Source organism: Ochotona princeps, chromosome 17 (genome assembly GCF_030435755.1).
Source record: "Ochotona princeps isolate mOchPri1 chromosome 17, mOchPri1.hap1, whole genome shotgun sequence".
In the NCBI taxonomy this organism is placed as follows: Eukaryota; Metazoa; Chordata; class Mammalia; order Lagomorpha; family Ochotonidae; genus Ochotona; species Ochotona princeps.
Window position 1 is genome coordinate 18,833,858 of NC_080848.1, and position 23,401 is coordinate 18,857,258.

At 58.8% G+C, this 23,401-nt stretch overlaps 1 protein-coding gene across 1 annotated transcript in view; it reads left to right on the top strand.

Annotated features, from left to right (window-relative positions):
• Positions 1-249: 249 nt before the first annotated feature.
• Positions 250-23,401, top strand: part of SRCIN1 (SRC kinase signaling inhibitor 1) — a 53,922-nt gene continuing 30,770 nt past the window's right edge. The window contains exons 1-2 of the mRNA XM_004591122.4: positions 250-463; positions 21,343-21,644. Of these exons, the coding sequence (XP_004591179.4) occupies positions 340-463; positions 21,343-21,644 (426 nt within the window). The 5' untranslated portion in view covers positions 250-339. The remainder of the gene's footprint in view (positions 464-21,342; positions 21,645-23,401) is intronic.

A 23,401-nucleotide genomic window follows, 5' to 3' on the forward strand; every position in this document is an offset into this window, starting at 1 on the left:
GACCACGTGATACGGAGCCCTCCCCCTGAGGAGACCAGAGGGCACGGGAGGGCGCCCCCCTCCGGGGAGGGAGATTGGGGTGAGTGAGGCGGTCGGGGCTGCAGGAGGCTGAGGGGCAGTGGGCGGGGCTGGGGAGGGGACGCGCGTGCCCCCCCCGCTCCCACGCTCCCCCCCCTTGCTACGTCAGAAGCTCCCGGGGCCAGCTCCGAGTCCTGTCGGTGGGGGCAGCAGGATGCTGGTGGAAGCCGAGGGGGCCGGCCGGGTGCCTCCGCAGCTCGGCTGGCAGGGCCCGGCGGGGCGAGAGCTGCAAGTGCGCGCCCCCCCGCCCCCCGCCGCCCCATGCAGCCCTGGCAGTGCCTCCGGCGCTTTGCCCTGGCCTGGTGGGAGAGGACCGCGGAGGGCAGAGCCCGCTCTCCCCGGGAGGAGGCTGGCGCGAGGGACTCTGGGGGCCGCGGGGAGCCAGGTGAGCAGGAACGCGAGTGTGTTTCTCAGCTTCTTCCCTCAAATCTTGTGTGTGTGTGGGGGGGGGTTGGCCCGACTTTAGGGGTGGGGGCTGCCCTGGGCTGGGGGTGTCTGGCCGCAGTCTTTCCGAAGGAGATGTGGAAGCGCCTGTCTGCGAGGAGCGAGAAGCGCGTGGGTGGGGAGTCCGTGTCTGGGGGTCTCCGTGGTCCTTTGGGTGGGTGGGTCTGAGCACTTTCTGTGGGAGCCCTGGGTAGCTTGCTCTGGACTCTATCTGGGTCTGCATGACCTTGAATCCGATGCTTGGCTGTCCAACTCCATGCCTCAGTCTCTCTCCAGGTCCGAGTCCCAGTGTTGATGCATGTGGAGGAAGCTGTCCCTGTGAGAAAGCCCAGCGAGGCTGGGGGGAGGGCAGTCTCTGGCCGGCTGTGCGTGTGGGGGGGGGGCAGGGAAATGCACTCAGGGTGCAGGCTGCTGGGGCTGCTCCGAGCCAGGGATTCACCCAGGGAGGCATCTTCAGGAGAGCTCAGAGTTCTTGGGGCAGGCAGCTACCCTTTTGGTGCAGAAGTAAGGGATGGGAATAGGGCTCTGGCATCCCTGGAGGGAGCTTCACGAGCAAGACAGCCCTCCCTCAGCTGCTCCCCACCCAGCCTGCCTTGGCTCCCAGGCACCACTGGCAGCAAGTGCAAAGGCATTGCCCTGGCTCCCTGCCACACTGCCCTGGGGACAAGAGGGTCTTTGTCCGGTGCCCCTCCTCACTTCTAGCGCCCTTTCTGTGACGGCTGGTTCTCTGCGATGACCCTCAGGGCTGGGATGGAGACTGGGCTGGCAAGTCCCTTCTGGCTCCCTGTATCTCTGTGTTGGACATCTCAGGAAGAGGCATGCACAGGGGTCTGCAGGCAGTGCTGGGGGCAGGGGATGGCCATTCCATGGTGGTAGGAGGACCTAGACTGTGCCCCTTGGAAGCCGGCCCCATCTCAAGCTTTTGCCCTTCCCTGCTGTTTGCCTCCTTGTCCAATGCAAGGGACCTGGGGTCTCCATGGCTCACTTCTCGCCGGATTCCAGGTTTCTCGAAGATGTGCAGGGTACCAGGTTGGCGATAGGCTTGGGCCTGCTGATGCTCACTCACTCTGTCTCTCACCCCACCTCCTCTGGCCAGGGACTCGCTCTGTAAAAAGGGTTTAATTAGAACCATTGATTCCTTCTTTGGCTGTGGGCATTGATCCCAACAGTGTGGCTGGAGCTGGAGGGGGGGAAGTAGGGGTGGCCCGCCTGCTGTCTGCCCAGTGCCAGCCTGGATGCTGTCTGCTTCGGCGGGAGGGACTGGGCTTTTGAAAGTACCTGGTCTGCTCGCATTCCCCTCCCCCACTGCAGGTCAGGTCTTGCAGAAAGAAGGGAGACAGAGCTGAGGATTTGAACCGAGGGAGCTGGACTTGGGGTTTGTAGGGTCTCTCCATCCTGAGCAGGGGTCTGCGACATAGGAGGAGGCAACTGTGGCCAGGCAGGACCTGCAGAAGGCCGCTGGAAAGCAGCTGAACAGACCCCCGGGTACTGTGGAGGTGGGCAACTGGGAGGAGGATCCAAGGCTTGCCAGTGGAGCTGATCTTTCGAGGAATCTCAGGCACTTCTCTCTCCCAGCCCTGGCAAGGAGCTCTGTTTCCTTGCTTGCTGTGCCCTCAAGACCCAGAGAGGGCCACACATTGCCTTTGAGGTACAGCAAGCTGTTGGGCCTTGGTCCCCTGACCTGGTGACCCCTACCTGGGTATGCGGTGTGGCTGAGGGGTCCCAGGGTCTGGCTGGGTAGGGTGGGTGGGGAGTGGGGGATGGGTTGTGCCCTGCCCCCCAGCCTGGGTGCCTGCTGAGGGAGGGCCTGTGCAGGTGCAGACATCAGTGAAGCACTCAACTGCTCTTTGAAGAATCCCTTGTTGGCTTCCTGGGGCCCATTCGAGCAAAGATAATAAAAATCTGGCCGTCAGCGGGTTTGAGGGCTGCACTCGCTTCCCCTTCTTTCATTCCCGGCTCTGAAAAGCAAAGATGAAGGCTTTGGATTTGGCTGGGAAGCAGCGCCTGCCTGCCCCCAGGGAGGGAGGAATAGGGGGAGGGAAGGAGGGAGAGAGAGGCAGAGAAAAAGGGAGGAATGATTTCCTGGCAGCCAGGGGAGTTGCTGGGGAGGTGGGCGACCACCCAGCAGGGGCCTGGACTCAATCTTGGCCAGACAACCTAGAGCCTGGGCTCAGGACTCTTGTGCCCAGCACGGTGGGGGGGGCAGCATGTAGCCCCGCTCTGCCACTACCTCCTCTCCCCACACCCCCCCGCCCCTTTGCCTTGCCATTCCATCTCTCCCACCCTGCTTCCTTCACCCTGGTCTTCTCTTTTCCTACCTTCCAGTTGCTCTGCTCTGCCCTTCTTGCCCCCCACCCCACAGTCTCCCTCTGCCTGCCCCCTCCCCATTGGGTCTGCTTGCTAGGACTGCTAGAAGGTGGGAGAAAGGGGGCTCATGTTGAGTGACAGCCGCTGCCTTGGAAGGGCTGGGCCTGGACTGACTATTATGGTCTGGCTGTCAGGTGCCACGGTGATCAGAGGCAGACGGGGGCTGGCTGAGTGCTTAGGGTGTGTGCGGAGCCTCCCTCTCCCCACGCCACAGCGGGCACCTTGCCCTGACATTGGGCTCTCTCTGCTCCCACCCCAGACACTCCAGTTCCCCTTCTGCCTTCTGGGTTTCCACCTCCACCTCCAGAGTGGGTGGGCTTCTTGTTGGCTACTGCCTGAGACCTCTGGCTACCTCACCCCTGCTGCCCCTAGCAGGAAGAGAGGGCTCCAAGCTTCTACTCTCTACCTCCTCTTGGGTCTCTGGGGCCTGCCCCTGGTCCACTGGCCATGATGTCCCTCCCTGCCTCAGAAGGACCAGCTGGCAGCAGAGCAAGTGCGTCCCTCGGATCCCCCCATGCCTCACAACCTGTGTGACCTTGAGCAAGTCCCTTCCCAGCTTGCCTCTTTCCTCACCTGTGAAATGAGGAGGGTGGGGGCTGGATGGTCTCCAAGATCTCCTCTGACATTCCAGCGACAATGTCGTTGTCCTGTCTCTCTTCTGGACTATTTGCATATGCTTTGCATATATTAATGGTGCCTGCTTCTAGAGCAGAGGGTGACGCCCACACCCGGCCGGGAGTCCCACCCACCATCCTGCCTCCCCTTGCCCATTGGCCCAGGCTGGCAGTGCTGGGATTCCCCAGAGGGTGAGAGCTGAGGCCAGAGCTGTGCCTGCAGGGGTGGGGGGAGCCTATCCTGCTCAGGGCACAGCGGGGCGGGGGAGGAAGGGAGCATGGCCCAGGTAGCTTTCCTCTCCTTTCTGCTCTCAAGGGCCAGATAGGGAAGCCAAGAGGTATGGTATGGTGTGTGTGTGTGTGTGTGTGTGTGTGTGTGTGTGCAGCTGGGACGGGGTGTGAAGCAGGCAGAGGCTTGTGGGGTCTCCTTCACCCCTTCCCAGGGCCTGTGCACCTGCTACATGCAGGAGCTTAACTGCTGCCAGAGTTCCTCCCTTGCCTTCAGCCCTTTCTCAGAACCTGTGACAGGTCCCGCTGCCTGTGCTCCTCCCCAGAGGCCACGGTGCTCCGGTGCTGGGCTGTGTGTCTGAGGGCTGGGAGGTGGTCGCTAACAGACTAGGTCATTCGCTGCCTTGCTCAGTCTTCAGGGTAAATGCCCACGCCTCTACAAAGATCAGGGACCTCATCACAGAGGGAGGGGTGCTGCCCACCCTCAGTCTGTTCTCACCTCCATCAGCCCAACCTGATCTTCCAGGGAGGGTTCCCCCCCACTCCCCACACAGGACCTCATCTCTTGCTCTGTGTCCTGGACCCCTGCCTTACCCACTTCCCTTCTCTTCTATCTGTGCTATCATAGGAGGTCAGCAGGTTGTGGCTAGGGTTGATCGGCTGGAGAAAATGCTGCAGGGCCACCGAGGGATGCTGAAAATCTCTAATGACAGGAACAAAGATGCCCTCCCCCAACGAGGAGGGCTGGGCCAGGTGAAAGGCAGCAAGTGAGATCAAGGTTAGACTCTGGGCCAGGGAAGGACTGTCCCAGGGGGCAGATTAGTTTCTGATCACGACACTGTTGCAGAGATGAAATGAAATCGCAGATGGAAACACACACATAGCCCGATGCCTGACGCATAATGTCCCTTAGCGACCTGACCTGGCAGGGTTGTAGGGAAGGGACAGACATCTCTGAACTCAGAGAGGAGCTTCCCCTGAGCACCAGCAGGGACCCAAGAGCCAAAGGGAGGATTCCTGGAAGGACCCTCTCTCCCTTGCCCAGTCTACTGTGCACCACCCTACCCTTCATGCGCCAACACAGCCACCCTGGGACACCCTACGCTCCTCCTCTCTGCTGGGGGTGGGCCAACAGAAGGGTCTGGAGGCTGGAAACCTGCTCCTCAGCCCTCCCCTCCTCCAGTGTCTGCACAGGACAGCTGGAGAGGAAGCCTGCCCACGCGTGGTAGCAGGACGGTGAAGGTTAGAGAGGAGGCAAAGTCCCTAGCAGGCGTGAGCCTGAGCGTGAGCAGGGCAGTCACCGTGGGAGGGCAGACCTGGTGGCAGGCTTTGGATCTTTGACCTTAAAATAGGCCAGAGCGGAGCCTAAGGGCAGGAGGCCGGTCAGTAGGATCTTTCTGATGACTTTTGGGTGTTCTGGGGCATCTGGCTGTTGTGGTTGGTGAAATGCAGGGAGCTGTGATAGAGGGGAACCACAGCAGGTGAAGAGAAGGCAGGGATGTACCCAGTACTCCCCAGGCTACAGGTTTGGGGTGGTGCCTGTCCCCCCTCCTCCCCACTGCTTTGTAAACTGGGCCTTTTAGATGTCCTCTCTGGTCTTCAGCGTCCTTGGTTGAAGGGGAGCGGGTGGTACTGGATCATCTCTGGGCTTCTTTCCAGCTGTCACAGGTTCTACCCACCTCCTCCTAAAGAGACTGTATGCCTTGCTATGTGGGGGGCGGGAGGAGGAAGAATATTTTCCAGCTTCAGCTAAACCAAGGAAAACGGAGATTTGGCTCAAGAGAGTGCGTACATAGGTCTGTACACACACACTCCTCTTGCACACAGCCCCTCCTGTTCCAAAGGCACCCCTTGTCTGGCTCTGATGGATGGGGCAGTGGCTGGAGGATTCCACTTTCTCTTCTGTCCGGGCTGAACTCCCTGTGTTCCTCCTGACCGAACCCAAATGGCTTTGCCGCGTTCCGTTCCACCTAGGAACTGAAATCCAGTCCGTATTTTCCTCATGAGGCACGTCCAGCTGGTGGCTCTGCACTTTCACAACCTTACCCTGCTTCCCAGTAGCCAGGGCCGCCTGGCTGGGCTGCCTGCATGTCCTGGCCTGGAGGACCCTGGGACTGGAGAGGAACTGGTGCCTGCCACTCCCACCCACACCGTGGAGGTCAGAGCTTCTCATCCCAGCACCCTGACTTCTGGTCTAGCCCTGCCACAGAGCATGTTGCCCACCCAAAACCCAGGGGCCTCACAAGGGAGCCCTTAGACTCAATCTCCAGCAAGGCCCTAGACCCAGAGCTTCCACAGAAAGGCAGAGTGCTGGAGGGGGCGGGGCGAGCATGTCCTGCTGTCTTCCCCCACCCCCGGGGCGCTTGATAATTGCAGACACAGCAGGCATCCCTGGCATCACCCCAGGCACCAGCATCTGCCTCATTGGGGGAGAATTAACAATCCCAGCTCCCTGGGAAGCTATGCAGGGTTCCTGGAAGCCCTGCAGACTTGTCCTCCACATACCCACTTCTTCTGAGGCTAGAAGAGGCCTTTGAGGGGGCTCCCTGAAGCCCCTCTACCACAGCGGTGGGAAAGGTGGTCAAGCGGCTCAGAAGCCAGTCGATGGCAAAACTGGAATCCTGAGGAATCCTGCTCGGGCCCTGGTCCACCTGGCACCCCAGGGTCCTTCTGCCACCCCCTAGAATAAAGCTGAAAGAGACATATGCACTCTTCTCTCTCACATCATGTTATCGCCCACAGGATAGTTTATGTGGGAGCATATGCGATGGAAAGCCATTAGACCTTAGCCAGAACTTCCCAGAAGGAGACAGCCAAAGACCAAGAAGCAAGGTTGCGGGGTGGTGTGGGGAGGCGGGTCAGCTGGTGAGTCAAGAGCTCAGGAGATCTGGGCAGGCATCGCTCCCCACCCTGGCATGTCTTTACTGTGTGACACTGGGCAGGCTGTCCCACCTCTCTGTTTCCCTATCTGTAAACAAAGATGTTGGTACTGGCTTCCTCCCAGGTGGTCACCAGGATTGAATGAGGTGACTTAGGCGGAGTAGATGCATTGCAAGCACACAATAAACCTGGTGAGGGAGAAGAGGCTCTTTAGACTTTGCCTCAGGCCTCCTGGGCCTGGGTTCCTGGAGCTGTTGCTAAGGGCAGAGGTTAGCGGGAAGGAAGCAGGGCTTTTCTGTCTTCACCCTCCCAACCCCCCAGCACCTCCTCCTGAAAACCCTCTGAGGCTGGACCTGCCAGGGAGCACTCTCAATTTCTTCCTGCAATCGATGGCCCAACATCTGGGAATGACAGCTGTCTCTCCCTGGGATGCCCGCGTCTCCAGTAATCGGTGGGAAAATTGGAACCATGAGATTGGCAGGGGGTTCTGCGAAGACTCGCAGCCAGACGTGACGTGGGTGCCAATGAGTCTGAGCCAGCCAGGTAGGGGCTGTCTCCCAGGGGTGCTCAGCAAAGTGGGCCTTCATGCTGCACTGCCCTGGGGTAGGGGGGTGGGGACAAGCAGCAGAAGGAAGATAGAGGGCAGAGTTAAGGACTTCCCTGCCTGAGGAACAGCTGCAGGGGACCCTGCTGTGGCAGTTTGAAGCAGAAGCTAGGTGGAGGGTTTTGTGCAAGTCAGGGCAGGGGTGCCAGCAGGGTACGTCCCTGTGCTCAGCTCAGCGCCATGGTGAGTGAATGCCGGTAGCTGTGAAAAGCCTGATGCCCCATGTAGTGGGCAGGGGCTGGGTCAGCAGGGGGAGCAGATGGGGTTCTCCTAGGTTGAGGACGGGGAGGTCAGCAGGTGTCTGACTTTGAACCCACCCACCTTCTGGAATGGGGCTGCCTAGGCTGGGTGGCAGAGGGGCCCCTTCCAGTGGAGTCGGCCCTGGCTTCAAGGAGGATAATTAGCTTGAGCTTGGCTGTCTGTCCTGGGTACCCAGTTTGGGGGACCCCCGTATTCTGTGTTGTCTTGCTGTCTGTCCTCTTGTCTGTCTCTCACTGGTGTCTATGCCACCCCACCTCCACCCCAGCCCCTGCTCCTCCCACAACACCCAGCTTCTATCCTGCCTGTGCAGGCGTCCCTCGAGGGACAGCTGCGGGGGAAGCTCTGCCTGGCCATTGCAGCTCCCTCTGCCTCGTGGCCCCTGCCCCAGTCCACTCTGGGAACACCCCCTCCCCATCTGGCCACCCCCCTTCCCTCCCCAGCCTCCTCCTCTTGGCCCGGGCCTGCCATTCCTGACTTTCCTCCTTTCCTGTCCCTCACCCAGGGCTCCAGCGCGCAGCGGGAGGGAAGGCTCCTGGACTCTGTTCCCTCTGTTTAAAGTCTCCAGGTTAGTAAGTGGGAGGGAGGTCCCCTAGTCAGACGCCCCACCCCAGAATACAGGGCCAGCAGCGGGGAGGGGCTCCCCTGCGGGCCCAGGCCTTTTCCAGGGGAGGGCACAGCGGAAGACTCAACACCGGGGAGGGCACTTTGCCTGGCAGAGAACGGTGCCTGAGTGTGCATGTGAGTGTGTGTGCAAACACGTGTGCATGTCCCCTTGTATGCCAGCTGTAAAACCTGTGAGCAGTCTGGGCCAGGGGAGGGGCGGGAGTTCCATACTGAGGGGTCTGGGGACCCTCTTTCTGAAGGGCAGTCTCCTGCAGCAGGGTGAGCCCGCAGCCTGGAGCCAGAGACCCCAGGACAGCCCAGCTCAGTTTACAGGTGCTTGCAAAAGGATCCCATTCCCTTCATTCTGCAGCATTCTTGCAGTTCATCTGTTTATTCCCTAAAGATTCATGGGCTCCAGTGTGCACCTTCTCAGAGCCGGCACTAGCCTAGGCCAGGAGTCTGGGCCGATGAGGCTCCTGTACTCTCTGGTTGAGTGGTGAGCACATAGACATCTCAGGGTGGACTGAGTTTGCCAGCTGCAGGGCTTCAGGCTAGTCCTGTCTCCTACTGCCTGGAGACGTCTATGGGGGTCCTGCCCCCTCTTGGCCCAAGGGTGACTGTATATCCACTCTTGCCCATAGCTCCTTCCCACTTTATGTCCCTGAGGGAGTAGTTACTCTTCGAGGGGTGCCATCTCATGTGTGACCCCACCCAGCAAGCCTTGGTTTGGATTCAAAGTCTCTGGTGACCCTCAAGGCTCTGAGCAACAATGCTAAGCTACTGCTGAGGCCACTGCAAGGAGTCCCCAGGGAATCCAGGCTGGGGAAGGGCGAGTAGGTAGCAGAGCTAGGACAGCCCTGTACACAGGACCAGCAGCCTGACCTGGCTTCAAATCCCCATTTCCAACATTTTTTTCTTAGCTGTGTGGCGGTGGAGGAAGCACTTGTTCTCTCGCTGCCTCAGTGTTCTTGCCAGTCCACAAGAATGCGCCCCAGGCGAGGTTGCTGAGCAGAGTGAAGGCATGGCAGAGGTTGGTCCAGAACCTGGGTGCTGTCAGGTGCAGCCCCATGGATGGCTGGTCCTGTCTGCCCATACCCCTGCGGGGGGCTCAAGCCAGGCCTGGACCGCCTGCTCCTTGGGACCCTGGGCTGTGGAATGCTAGTCTGTGCTGTTTGAGGCCCTGGGGTCCTCCAGCCCTTCTCCAGCTCTCTGAGATGACTTGCATCCACAATCCTGGAGGGCAGCCGGGGGAGGCAGCTCTCCCTGCCACCGTAGTGCTGCCGCCTTGATGGCTTTTTAATAACTTTGCTCGGAGACAATCTGTAGAGCGCTCTTGTCTGCCTCTTAATTAAAATTACCGTTTTCCTAAAAGAGCAGCCGCTACTCCTTCCCTCCCCAACCCTCGGCTGCTGGCTGCTGGCTGCTGGGGCTCATGGCCTCCCTGCCTGCACCCCCAACACACACACACACACACACACACACACACACACACAAGGGCTGGGACTCAGCTTGTGGGCTGAACTGTGGGCAGGGCACCCGGCGAAGGGCCCTAAGCCGAGGCCCGTAGCAGAACAGAATGTTCTTTTCTCCCACCCCTCCATGGTGGGGAGTCAATACTGGTCAAGTCCTGGTACCTCTATTCCTAGGAAGGTAGGGCAGCCTCCCTGGTTTGCAGAGCCGATGTGGCTATGAAGGACTGTCTCAGAGTAGGCTGGGACTGGGGGACCCTGGCTGAGGCCAGAGGCTGGCTGTAGGCTTTGGCAGAGCCATGCAGTCTTGGAGGGGCTGGCCAAAGTATAGGAAGCTCATCTAGTTGTTGCTTTTTTTTTTTTTAAAGATGCATTGGTTCATTCAAAAGAGGAACAGAGAGAAAAAGAGAAAAAGATTGTCCATTAGGTGGTCCACTCCCCAAATGGCCACAATGGCCAGGCTCAGCTGAAGCCAGGAGCCAGCACCTCCATCCGGGTCTCCCGTGAGGGTGGCAGGGGCCCACACACATGGGCCATCACCTCTGCTGTCTTCCCAGGCACATTAGCGGGGAGCTGGATGGAAAGTGGAGTGGCGGGGACTCAAACTGGCACTCTACCGGGGGATGCACCTGGCTGTTTTAGAGACAGATGCCCTCCCTGTTAGGAAAATCCTGATGAGCAACATAGGGCGGTGTCACAGGAGCTAAGGTTTGGGGTGAGCTCTGGTTCCCTTCACCCTTACAACTCTCCTGGAAGCTCCATGCTGTCTATGTTACGCAGGAGGAGATGAGGAGAGGGTTTGAGTAGCATGCCCAAGGTCCCACACAGGACCCCAGTGCCCTCCTCCTCCACCGTTTTGCCCCTTGGATCCCAGGCCCTTCCGGGGTGTCTTGCAGGTCCAGGTGCTAGGGGGGAACACCCCTCACTGTTTATGTTCCTATGAGAAGGGTATTGTGTGGCTCAGGGCACTGAGGGTGCTCTAGAATGATCTCCCCTTGCCTCCCTCCCCTCTCCTCCCTTCCCTCCTAGGATGCAGGATCAAGTGAGAGTTTCCCCCAAACACCCCTGAACTTGACCTTCCCCAACCATGAGTCTTTGCTTCTGGTCTTCCCCGCCATCCCTCCCTGGCCACCCAGTCCCGTTCTTCCCCTGGCTTTTAAAACATTTTTATTTATTCCTTTTCATTTTTACTTGAAATGTAAAGAGACAGATCCATGTCTTGTTCATTCTCTAAAATGCCCATACCACAGCTGGGGCTGGTCCAGGTAAAAGCCCAGAATTCAATCTGGGCCTCCCAGGCATGTGGCAGGGATCCAAGTACTTGAGCCATCACCTGCTGGCCTCTCCCTACCCCACCCCCAACGGGGTGTGCATCACCAGGAAGTAGAATGGAAGCAGAGTTGGGAGTGCTTGGAACCCCGGCACGCTGTTAGAGATGGGAACATCCCAGGCTATGTCTGACTCTCCATATCAGATATCTGCTGCCGGGCCTCCCTTAGCTGGGGCCTCCCCTGGCCACCTCTGGGCCCTGCCCATTGGCCTTACAGAACACCAAGTCGGCTCTCCTAGCCCTTGGCCAGTCTTAGGTTGCATAGGGATGTGAGTCTACTCTGGTCCTTTTGTTCTTGAAGACAGCACACTCTCTGCTTGAGGGGCAGGGATGGAGGGAAGCTGTGGATGAAGACAAAAGGGAATGCTGGGGATTGAGAGTAGGGGCCCATGAGCTCTTTAGAGACACTGGAATTCATAGAAACAGAGCAGAACACCCCCAGCCCTCAAGAAGCAGGTGTACCCCGTGGCCACCATGGTGCACTTCCTTTACCTGGGCCTCCACCTACCTGCTGCCTTGCGCTTCAGAGAGGTGCATTAATTGTCAAATGAAGACGAGGCCACACAGGTCAGGAATGGTGCCAGATATCTTACATACCTGCCGTGTTCCCTAGGCAGACACTGGTTGTCCCCTCGTGCCAGGGGCACACTGGGATCTCCAGAAGTGAAATGATTTACTCAGGGTTACACACGTGACAAGTGGCTGAGGCAGGATTCCTGCAATGTGTGGCCAGGTACGTCCTTGCGCAGCACACAGGCTTAGTGCCTGCCCCCAGAGGGTGGGTCACCTGGGTGCTGGTGGCCTTCCACTGGCCAGGATCACTCACCATAAGGAGGCAAGCCGCAGAGCTGGTAGGGGAGCAGATGCCCTTCATCCTGCCCAGCTCCCGGTCCCAGCCCAGTAGCCTGGGGACAGTGACAGCGGCAGCGGCGGCGTGGTGACAGGTGCTGAGCTGCAGAGATGACAGCACTGCTGATTCCCCCATAATTACTGTCTGATGAGACGCCAGAATTAGCCACTGCGCAAGCATGGGATGCAGACGTGGGGCACTGCAGGGAAGCAGCTGGGGGTGGCGGAGCCTTCCCTCCCAGGCCTGAAGTCCTCTGACGGTGGGGCAGGGTCACCACTGGCAGGCAAGGTTAGCAAGGAGGAAGCACCTTAGGGTTAATGCACATTGGAGCTTGCTAGATGGGCTTATGGTATTACAGTGCTCAGGCTGAGCAGGCCATCTGAGTGGACTGCCCAGACTCCTGGGCTTACTTGCTGGGTAAGGAATTGGGACTAGCAGGGGCATGGCTGCTGGGAGGAGCCAGGAGTCAGAGCAGACACCCCCTCCCCCACCACCCAGACCATAGCAGCGAGGCCAGGAACACCAAAGGCATATGGAAGCTGACTTACTGTGAGTCACCTGTAGCAGGTGGAGGAGCTAATGGGCTCTCACGGTCCAAGGTTGGGTGAGGCAGGAGGTGAGGAGGGAAGCCCAGGCATCTGGCTTCCCTGGGAGGGGAGCAAGGCGGACGGAGTAGAGCTCCAGAGGGCTCATGGGGTTGGCCCAGACCCCTTCAGGACCAGGATAACAGCTCTGAAAGTGTCAGCTGAAAGGGACGGTGACCCCCAGGGAGTTATCCAGCTTTTGCAGGTAGCCCCAGGCACTGGAAGCTGGGTCACACCAGAGGGATCTGAGATGGTGGGGTTGAGAGTCTTATCTTGGGGGAAGTGGCTTGAAGCCTGGCAATCCGAGGAGTTCCAAGGATGGCAGGCAGATGGGAGTGCAGAATCCTGTGGGCAACGGGGTGGGGGGAGTAAAAAGGTCTAAGCCAAGAATCCCCGCCTCTGGGAGCAGGTGCCTTGAGTTGCCCCTTTCTGACCTACAGCTCCCTAGCCTTTGCAGCCATGACTGTGTGGGAATTATACAGGCTGGGATCCTGGCACCCGACAGGCCTGGCTGGGTTCCCCCTGCCTTCCAGCCTGTGCTGTTCCTTAGGCCTAGGTAAGGCAGAGGCAGGACCACCTGCGCATGCTCTGTGCTAGCGCTCAGCCTTCTTGGCCTCTCAGGCAGACATGCTGGGTTTCCCCACTGCCCCAGACTCTCAAGACCCTTGGCCTCCCCAGGGAAAGATAATAATGGGAGCAGGGAAGCAGACTGCTTGCTGTGCCTCAGTGGCAGGGCAGCCGGAAGCTGGGGGGCCGCCCTGACCCCGGGACCAATAGAACTAGGACTGGGGCTGGGCCAGAGCTGAGAGGGGAATTTCTTTTCCTTTCTTTTATAAGCATTTTTTAAAAAGATTTCTTATTTTTTAATTGGAAAGTCAGATTTACAGAGAGGAGAGAGAGAGGTGTTTTGTCCAGTGATTCACTCCCCAAGTGGCCTCAATGGCTGGAGCTGAGCCAATCTGAAAACTGGAGCTTCTTCTGGGTCTCCCACACAGGTGCAGGGTCCCAAGGCTTTGGGCCGTCCTCGACTGCTTTCCCAGGCCACAAGCAGGGAGCTGGATGGGAAGTGGGGTTGTGAACCGAAGCTCGTATATGAGATCCCAGTACATGCAAGACGAGGACTTTAGCCACTAGGCTACCACGCTGGGTCACACCCCTCTCTCCTTCTTTTCCTTCCTTCCTTCTTTCCTTCCTTCCTTCCTTCCTTCCTTCCTTCCTTCCTTCCTTCTTTCCTTCCTTCCTTCCTTCCAACATTTATTTGTTTTTATTAGAAAGGCAGATTTACAGACAGAAGGAGACAGAGAAAGGTCTTCAATCTGCTGGCTCACTCCCTGAGTGTCCGAAACAGCCACAGCTGATCTGATCTGATGCCAGGAGCCAGGAGCCTCTTCCAGGTTCCCATATGGGTATAGGGTCCCAAGGCCTTGGGCTGCCCTCCACTGATTTCCCAGGTCACAAGCAGGGAGCTGGATGGGGAGTAGAGTAGTCAGGATCCTGGCACTTACAGGGGGATGATTAGCCAATGAGTCTTTGCACCGGGCCCAAGAGAGAATTTCTGTCACTGATTTCGCCTTGTTGGGGTGATTGTGAAGTAATTCGGTACTTGTGTCTATTTTGAGACAGAATGGAGACACCTAAGCAAGGAAACCCTGAACTTGGTAACATGGGAGAGGGCACGTCGCCTGGACAGGGGTGGGCAAATGTGGGCCCTCACCATCTAACTCCAGCTGGAGACACCCAGACCACACCACAATCCTGCGGGGTTTCTCAGTGGACATGGTGTGTGGATACGCCTGCACGGATGTGGTGGTGTGTGCATGTGCACCTGTGTGCAGGCTGCTTCTGTGCGGGCTCTCTGTCCTCGCTGGGCCCTGCCTGCTGGTTGGTGCCTATGGTGGAGCAGCTGAGGCTGACTCTGCCTGGGTCTTTGTTAGTGAGCCCATGCCAGGCCCGGGCACTGCATGATGGCAAGAGCAGCAGCCTATGGGGTGTGTGCATGGCAGAACCCTGTGACTGAACATGCCACAGGATGCAGGGTCACAGGCCCTGACCTCCCAAAAGAACAGTGTGTGTCTGTGGAATAGCCGAGGGGGCTGCACGAGATGGGTCTTCTGAGAGTGTCTGAGACCCCAGGGAGAATGTTCAGTGCCTTCCAGGGATCAGAGGGTGATGATGGGGCTTCTCCCACTTGGCTCTGACAGACTGGGGTGCTCCCCTGGGAGCCAGGAGCTCCCATACCTGCACTCAGGCTGTAGTAGCCCCAGCAGGAGAGAGCTGGGAGGATGGGCATTTGCTGCCTTGCCTTGCCATCCTTGAGTGTCTTCGCCACTCCCCTCCCTCCCTCCCTCCCTCCCTCCCTCCCTCCCTCCCTCCCTCCCTCTTTCCTTCCTTCCTTCCTTCCTTCCTTCCTTCCTTCCTTCCTTCCTTCCTTCCTTCCTTCCCTTCCTCCCTCCCAGCCTATGTCATCTCTGTTGCCTCCCCAAGGAGACAAGAACCTGACAGGATGCCTTTCCTGGGTGTGTGAGAGGCAGAGATGCTCCCAGGAGTGAGTCTGTTAGCAATAGGCCCTGTAGGTTTGGGCCGGGGTCCTTCCAGCTTCTCCAGCCTGGAAATGACATCGCCTCTGCACATTGCCACCCCCTCCCTTCCCAGGGAAGCCACTTAGCCTGGGGGCCCTGGCACTACCCTGGAGTGGCACGAGGTCAGGGTGTGGGGTGGATCAAGAAGGACCTGGACCCTGTGGCCCCTTACCCTGATGCCCTTGTGCAGTGCACGTGCCTGTCTGTGTGCTGTTCAAGGTCACACAATTACGCAGTGGCACACCTGGGCTTGCAAGCTACCTCACCCCCAGATTGGGAGTTTGCCTGCTGTGGGTAGGTGGGGTGGGGTGAGGGTGTCTGTGATTCTGGCTTCATTGTTGACCCTTCGGGAGTGTAGGGGTCTTGTCTGAATGTGTGCGATCAGGACAGGTGCATTCAGGAAGCCTGACTTGTGGGGCTGGGCACTTGTGACCCCAGTTCCTCGTGGGGATTTCTATCTCGTTACTGTTCCCACCCTCAGGAGGTGGCTGTTTGGCATCCCCAGGGGGCCTGGAGCCTGGAGAGGGACCCCCCCCCCCCCCCCCGTAGATGTTTTCTGAGAAATGGCAAAGCAGAATGGAAAAATGTGGTTTTTCCTCCTTCCATCCCTGAGGACCATGGACGTTCTGGCTCTGCCTCCTGCTCCTGTGTGACCTGGTCAGGCATTCTCCCTGGGTCTCAGTGCCCTCCCTGCACATGGTGCTGGTGGCCCTGGGCATGGTTGAGCAGTTTGATGGTGTCACTTTCCCACCCCTTACCTCAACAGGCTGACCTGGCCAGGTATGGCCTGGGGCACTGGGGCATGGGAGAGCGTGGCTGGCAGAAAGAAGCAAACTCCCCTATTGCTTAAGCTCCAGTGTAGGAGCAAGGTCCCCACCAGCGCGCAACTGGGACTGCCCCATCCCACTCCTGACAGGGTCTGAGGGGGCTCCGCCTCCCGACTGACTGGGGTAGCTCTTGGGTAGTAGGGAGGAAAGTCCCAGTTTGAGGGAGGCGGCAAAACTCTGTCCCGGAGATCTGAAGGTCTAAGGCGGAGCTGCCCCCTCCCTGCACAGGGGAGAGTCCTCCACTGGGTGATGGATGCAGAGCAGCTGCTGGGCAACGCTGCACCCCAGGGAGCCAGCCACCCTGCCCTCCACCTGCTCTCCCTGTAGAACACCCCTCCCCCTTTAGCTCTCCTGGGAGCCACCCTGGCCCCTCCTGCCCGCTACCCCCAGCTCCTCCCAGGCAGGTGTGCTCTCCTGCCTCGTCCTGATGAGGTCCTTTAATTAGATTCCGACTCGTTTACCAACTAAGTGGCCTTTGGTGGGTTTTAAATCTGCACAAATTGGTTTGTGTTTTTCTGGCTGTGTGAAGCTGTGACTGGCAGCACCCTGCACCCCACCCCCTTAGGTCTCCTCCTCTCTGGCTCCTTCCAGGGCACTGCACCCTCTCCCCTGGTCTGATCTGGTCTGGACTCCCGCTTTCCCTGGGCTTGGGGTTGCAGCTGCAGGGCACTCTAGCTTAAGCACAAGTGTGGAAGAGGCCAGCATGGGAGTATGGGCCACTGTCCCAGGGCCAGCTCTGGAGACAAGAGAAGCCCTGGCTTGGCTGTTTCCTTGGCTATCTTCTGAGGGTCCACCTGCTCCAGTCGTCCCCTGTCAGGGCTCTGTGCTGGAGGAAGGGACCCTGCCACCTTCCTGCTCTCCCACTTCCCCTGTCCAGCCCAGGTGGTTTGTAGGGATCCTCTTGGCAGGGCCAAGTGTTGGGGTCCAACTGACCTTTTCCCCCTTCTCTGTCCTTCCTTCATTACCTGTTGCAGGGGGGCGGGGCATGGAAGGGAGCCAGCCTTTCTTGGGGACCCAGCCACCACAGCTTGCCCAGCTTTGCCCGTCTCCTCCGTACCTCTCTTCTGGACCAGAGGCGAACACATTGATTATGTGGCCGTGTGCCCCTGCCTTCAGGTCAGCTCCCTCTCGGCCCAGACAGGCTTTTCCAAGGGGACCTAGGGGTTGCAGGTGTGTGGGACGATGACCAGGAAGGACACATAAGTCTTTGCCCCTGCTTCTTAGCACAACTGCCCCCTCTCTCCTCCCCCCCTCCCTCAGAGGCTCTTGTGGGAGTGACAGGAAAACTCAACAGGGCGCTGGGCATTAGCAATTTGGGGGGATATTACCCAGCAATGTTTACAGAAAGGCAATTGCCTGGAAAATGACTTTGGTTGCTGTGGGATGGGGCGGAAAGATGGCTTTGGAAAACAGACACGGAGGGGCTTCCTCTGCAAGGTCCACAGACAGGCGGTGGGAGCCAGGACAAAGCTGGGGCACCAAGAACCACTTCCTTCCCTGACCTCTGCCGGTCTGGCCACAGCCTTAGCCCCTTGTGGACCTCTGCCCTGTGGCCTCTGACCTTCAAGGACAGTGCACGTGATAACCGCAGCAGGTACCCAGTAGGATGGAGTTGTCAAGCGCAATTAATGGTGGCAGCGCCTCAGGGATGCTGCCGGGGCACTTGGGCTCTGTTCGCTTTGGCTGCAGAGTGGAGCCAGGGGGGCTGGTGCTAAGTGCTTGCCTGTGTGTGTGTGTGTGTGTGTGTGTGTGTGTGTGTGTGTGTGCAAGAGAGAGAGAGAGTATGTGTGTGTATGACAGAGAGACAGAGAGAGAGAGCCTGTGAGTGCACAAGGCATTCTGGGGTCCTGAGCAGGCCCTCTGTCCTTCCAGCATCCCCACACACTCTCCCCTGCCTGCTAGTCCCAGGGTCCGTGGGCTGCTTATTGGTGGTGTGATCCTCAGCACTTGCAGCCCAAGTCAAGCCTGCCTCTTGGTCCCCAAGGAAGGGGCTTTGTCTGGCTTCCTTCTGACCTCCATCAGGAGGGAGATTAGAGGCGGTGGGTGGAGGGGTGACAAGCTTGGAGAATGGTAAGCGCAGCCAGCAGGAACACCGCTTTTCCCTGGCTACCTCCTCTTTGTCTCTTCTGCCTCTCCCCTTCCTATCTTCCTTTTCCCACCCCCCCTCACCCTGCAAATGATGTCATGTGTGAATATTGTCCGGCAGGCAGGCAGGCAGACAGGCAGGCTGAGGACAGAGTAGATGGTGACATCTGGGGTAAAGGCGCCAGGTGGGACCAGGCTTGATGCTTCACACGATGGTATCATCAAGACGCTGGGTCTTAATTCTCATAACGAGTCACAGTGATCTCATGTGAAAGAATGCAGCGGCGGACAAAAATAAATCAGGCTCATAAACAAACGTGGAATTTGAGTGTCGCTTGAACAAATCACGTCCCTCCCCAAGCACCTGTGTCTTTATTCCAGGCCGGCCATTGGGGAGTGCCCGCCTCTTCTGTCACCCAAGCCCGGAGCACTGTTCTTTCCCCTTCCGTTTTTCCCAGGCCAGCCAGGCTAAGCCCCCTTCTCCTCGCTGCATTTTGCCAGCCCCCAGTGCCTTCCCTGTAGCTTTGAGTCCCTGACCAGGGGCCTTGCTGGTTTGGGATCCCTGCAGAGAAGCCCTCACAGTCCCTCATCTTGCTCCTCTGCTCCCCCAACTCCCCCTCTCCTAAGTGCACCCCAGCTCTGCTACTCCATCCCCGGGTGCCCTGCCCTGTCACCCCCTCTCCCTTTGTGTTTCTCGCCCGTCATTGAAGCATCCATGCTGGTTCCTGGCTCTTGCTGCCTTGCAATGGATCTCCCCAGCTCTTCCCCCAGGCTGCTCAGTCTGGGCAGGGTCCAGGCCTTGCAGGACTTGCTGGGGGCCCTGCCTGCCCCGGATCAGGAAGCTCCTTCTGAAAAACAATATCCCTTCTCCTTGACAGTCTTGCCGGCTTGTGCCTCTGTGCCCTGGGAAGGGAATGCAGTAAAAGAGCTCCATTTTACAGATTCTCTCCCAAAGGGAAGACACAGTTACCTGCGTGGACATGGGAGGGGACAACCAATCTGGGGTCCCATGGGGTGGAGTTGACTACATTGAGGTGTCTCTGGCCCAGGGTCTTTTTCCAGACCTTGGTCTTGAGCCAGCAGGACACAGCAGGAAGGAGTTAAATACAGACAGCCAGAGTGGGCAGCAGCTGTCTCCCACATCCTCAGCTCCTCTCCCGGCCCAGCTTTCCCCTTTCTCAGTTTCCCCCAAAACCGCCACTTTCCCACTTTCTCCTCTCTCTCTCTCTCTCTCTCTGCCAACCCCCAGCTTTCACCTCCTGTGCTACCCTCACTGCATTCCTGGGCACCTGCAGGGTGAACTCCAAAGTCCACCAGGCAGTGGGGGATTTAGTTCCTGGTCTGCTCTCTCCTGCCAGCCTCCTAAAGCACACCCTCATGGCTTCCGCCCAGAGGCCCCCTTCCTGCTGTGGCCTGCCTGAGTGAGCATCTGAACCTGGTGCTGAGGCACCTGATGGCATGGGGGGTGGAGGGCAGGAAGAGGCGGTTCAGAGGTCCCCTGGGTCCAAAAGGCCAGGAGGGAAGCAGTGGAAGATGATATTGGAGCCTGCCCCGGTGACATCCACGTGACCCAGTGTCCTTGGGGGTGGGGAGCCAGGCTAGCTGGCTGGCCTGGAGAGAGGAGTGGGGGACCATAGGGCCACCCCTGACTTTGGAACTTCTTTCCAGAACCCCATGCTCCCAGCCTTCTCGTGGGTGCATTATTCAGGTCACTCCTTTCCAGCCACAATCACTGGCTACCTTTAGTGACCACGAACCCCTGGAGAACGGTGGTGGGGCCCTCCCTAAGGTGGCCCTGAAGTTTCTGGCCCCAGCAAGAACCACGGTATGGAATGGCTGAAGCATGTTCACTCAGCATTTTCCCCCAGTAGCTTGAACTTGAGTATACTTGAAAGCCTGCTGTCATTGGCACCCAGAGTAGTAGTTATAAAATCAGTGGTTTGACCTTCTGGTTAGGGGTTCTAATCCTTATGAAAATAAAAGCATAATTATTAAAACATAACACAATGTTCTCCCAGAAGTGACTGCTGTGTGGCTGAGCCTGGCCTTGGAGATAGCAACAGAGGACGGTGACAGATGGGGGATGGGGAACCCCAGACAGTCAGCTCCCACTGAGAGGATCCAGTGGATACTGGGGTCCCACACTGGTGCCGCAGCATGTCACCACCCTCTTTCAGCCTTGGGGGCCGTGTTTGAGATGACCGTGACAGTACTGTGGGCTTGGGAGCCTGATGCAACCAGATGGACGCACCAGGAAGGGGTATGTGTGTGCAAAGCCGGTGGTGCCTTCCCCTGAAATGTGGCTCACCCTCCTCTTTGCCGCTGCGGTTGGGCAGGGCTGCCTGTGGCCTGGCAGTCGGCCTGATGGACAGTGGGTGTATGTGCAGGGAGGAGGGGCACTGGTTGTCCCAACCAAGTTCCAGAATGCCCAGCCTGGTCCCCTTTGGCCCCCGGCTGCCCTTGAAGGTGCCACTGTGAGTCAGGGGTGTGGGGCCTGCTTGCTACAGCCCAGGCCTAGGCTGTGTTTGCTTGGGGAGATAGGGAGCAGGTGAATGGGGGCAGGTGTGCAAGGGAGATGGTGCTCACCTCCCAGCAGGGGTTACTGCTGTGGAATCTGCTGGCAGATCTGTTTTAGCCTCAGGAATATGGCTGGGAGGTCCCCAGCAGCTCCTCCCACCCTCTGGTGGCATGAGTGGACACTGCCAGGCTGGAGGGCAAGGGACAGTGTGAGAAGACTCAGGATCAGGAGGCATTCGGGGGACGCGAACCAGAATTCTGTGTGGGTACTACACCCCCGGCCTTCCCCATTTTCTGCTTCTGTATTGTCCTCGTCCCCTGTGCGTCTCTTAGGCATGTGTGCGCGCGCGCTGGGGGCAGAAGCTGTGGAAGGGGAGGGGCAGTAGTGACCTGTTCTGTCTGCTTTCTCTCTCCTGTCAGTTTGTCCCAGATCCATCCTTCACTGTCCTCTCCTGTCTGTTCATCTGTCTGTCTTGGGGCGTGGGGAGGAGGGTGGTGAAGGGGTGGGGGCTAAGTGGACCCTCTACCCCAGTCCCTGGGCTGCCCCCGAAGAGTTCTGCCCTCAATGCCCGCCCAACCCCGGCCCCTGTCCCAGGAAGCCCCTAGCCTTGAGGAGGCTAGTTTGAGGGTGGAGGCTGACCAGCGCCCCTCCTTGGAAGCTGTCCAGAAAGAGGAAGGCAGTGGTCCCTCCTTTTTCATCCTTCAAGGGACATCACTGCTGTACCAGCTTCAGAAAGGGGACTGGGGGTGCAGTGGGAGGGAGCCCAGGATACCTTCCACCTTCTAACCCTGGCTATGGTCTCAAAGGACAGTGCTGCTCTCCATCCCACCTAGTCAGGCTCTCTTCCAACTCAGGAGGCGGGGAGTTGTAGCCTGCCTTGTACCCCTCTTCTCCTTTGGGGTCCCCTTCCCACCGCATCTATGCGCCTTCCTCCCTCTGCCCTGCCTCATCCTGCAGGCCCCTCCCCGGCAGGGACTTGGGCCACGTCCTGACCCCTCCTCGGCCCTTTTTCCTCCCACAGATCCCGAGCGGAGCAGCCCCCCCATGCTGTCTGCCGACGATGCCGAGTACCCGCGGGAGTACCGGACCCTGGGGGGTGGGGGTGGCGGGGGCGGCGGGGGCCGACGCTTCTCCAACGTGGGGCTGGTGCACACGTCGGAACGCCGGCACACGGTGATCGCTGCCCAGAGCCTGGAGGCGCTCAGCGGGCTCCAGAAGGCGGACGCCGACCGCAAGCGCGATGCCTTCATGGACCACCTGAAGAGCAAGTACCCCCAGCACGCCCTGGCCCTGCGAGGCCAGCAGGAGAGGATGCGGGAGCAGGTGAGTGGGGTCGGGCTGCGGAGGGACTGCGGGGCTGACCCCAAGCTCCCACAGCAGCCGTCTGAGGCTGAGGGGAGAACAGGAGGAGGCCCTCCTGCTGGCCAGTGGCCCAAGCTGGTATTTTTCTGGAGCCTGGAGTGGAAGCAAGCAGGTTGGGCTGGACCTCCAGACCTGTTGGGAGCAGGAGGCGGGACAGAAGAAAATCCAGGAGACAGGGAGGGAAGGGCAGCCTCCAGGACTGGCTCCCCCACCCGCGAGTTCAGGGTCCTTCTGGCGTGGGACTGGGACACGTGACATCGCCTGGCTGTGACATGGACCCTAAGAGAAAGCCAGGGTTTGGGGGTTGCAGTAGATTGGGTCCAATGTGTCCTGGGTCCCTATAGGTACAGAGCTGAGGTGGAGGCTTTTCCCTCCTCACCATGTTCCACCCACCAAGACTTGCTGTGTGATTTGAAGCTGATTTTTTTTCCCCCGAAGTGGATGTGGCCCTGGCCCAGATTTGTCTCCGAACTGGGGTGGGATGCTTTACTTTTACACCATGTCTGCATCTGGGAGATGCCAGGAGGGTTGGCATGGAGGGCCTGAGGGACAGTCTGTGAGCAGGTTTTATCGTCTTGGAACCGCCAAGGCTGCTTGCTGTACTCTGGCTTGTGCCCCCTGGCAGGTGGATGCAATGCCCTGGCAGCATCCTTTCAGTGAATCCTGGGGAGCCTCCCCCGTCGCCCACACCAATTGAACTCTCTCTTTTCCTGCACTGCTGATTTGGTTGGGGTCGGGCAGTGGGGACAGTATCCCCCGTCTACCCTCACTGGACACATCGCATGTTTCCAGTCCCTTCTCTGGCCACAAGGCTACCTCCAGTTCTGCTTGTCTCTTGCCTTCTCCCCTGCTCCCAGCTGTCCTCTTGGGAGCAGGCAGGGTCCAGATCTGGATCTGGGAGAGGTGTGATTGGGTTGCGGATGTCACCCTCAGGACATTCCTCACTGTGGATTCTCCTGTCTGCTGTAGCTTGGGGAGAAAGGCAGGGACACTTGGGGAGGAGGCAGGCTTCTCATTGAGAGGGAGTGTTGAGGAAGTAAGATCAGCTGGACAGGCCTGGAGAAGGAGATACCTATGCTAGGCTCAGAAGGATGTGTCCAGGTGTCCAGGAAGCGGGTGTTGTTTTGGAGTGGGGTATGTGCGCATGGGGGTGGTTTAAGCTGGTCTGGGACAGTGGCATGGGGCCCATGAAGAAGGTGCTTGAAGTGGGAGTCAGGGGAATACAGAAGGCCAGGGGACTGTGTCTGCATAGGACAGAGAGGGAGGCAGGAGGCAGGGGGAGGAAGAGAAGAGGAAGGGACAATCATGGCAGGGGGTGGGTGGAGGGAAGACTGAGCCAGAGTCACTACTGATGGGCATTAGATGCAGGAGGCCAGGGCAGAAAGACCTAGCGACTGGGAGATGCCAGGAGGGTTGGCATCGGGTGGGTGCAAGGTGCATGAGGAGCTGTGTGGGCATACAGCTAATGGCTGGGCATGTCAGGAGGGACCTTGAGAGTGACCATGGGCAAGATAGGGTCTGAGAAGGGGACAACAGCCCCCGGCACCCGAGGCAGCATGAGGGCGACCTGCACGGGGCTGGAGCTGGAGTCGTTAGGGACTGTTTCACATGGTGGAGGAGGTGAGGGAGGCTAGGGGTGGTGAGGAGCCCCTGAGCATAGCCCATCTTTCTGGGGAGATTTGGCCAGGAAAAGTTGAAGGTCACGTTGGGGCAGCAGC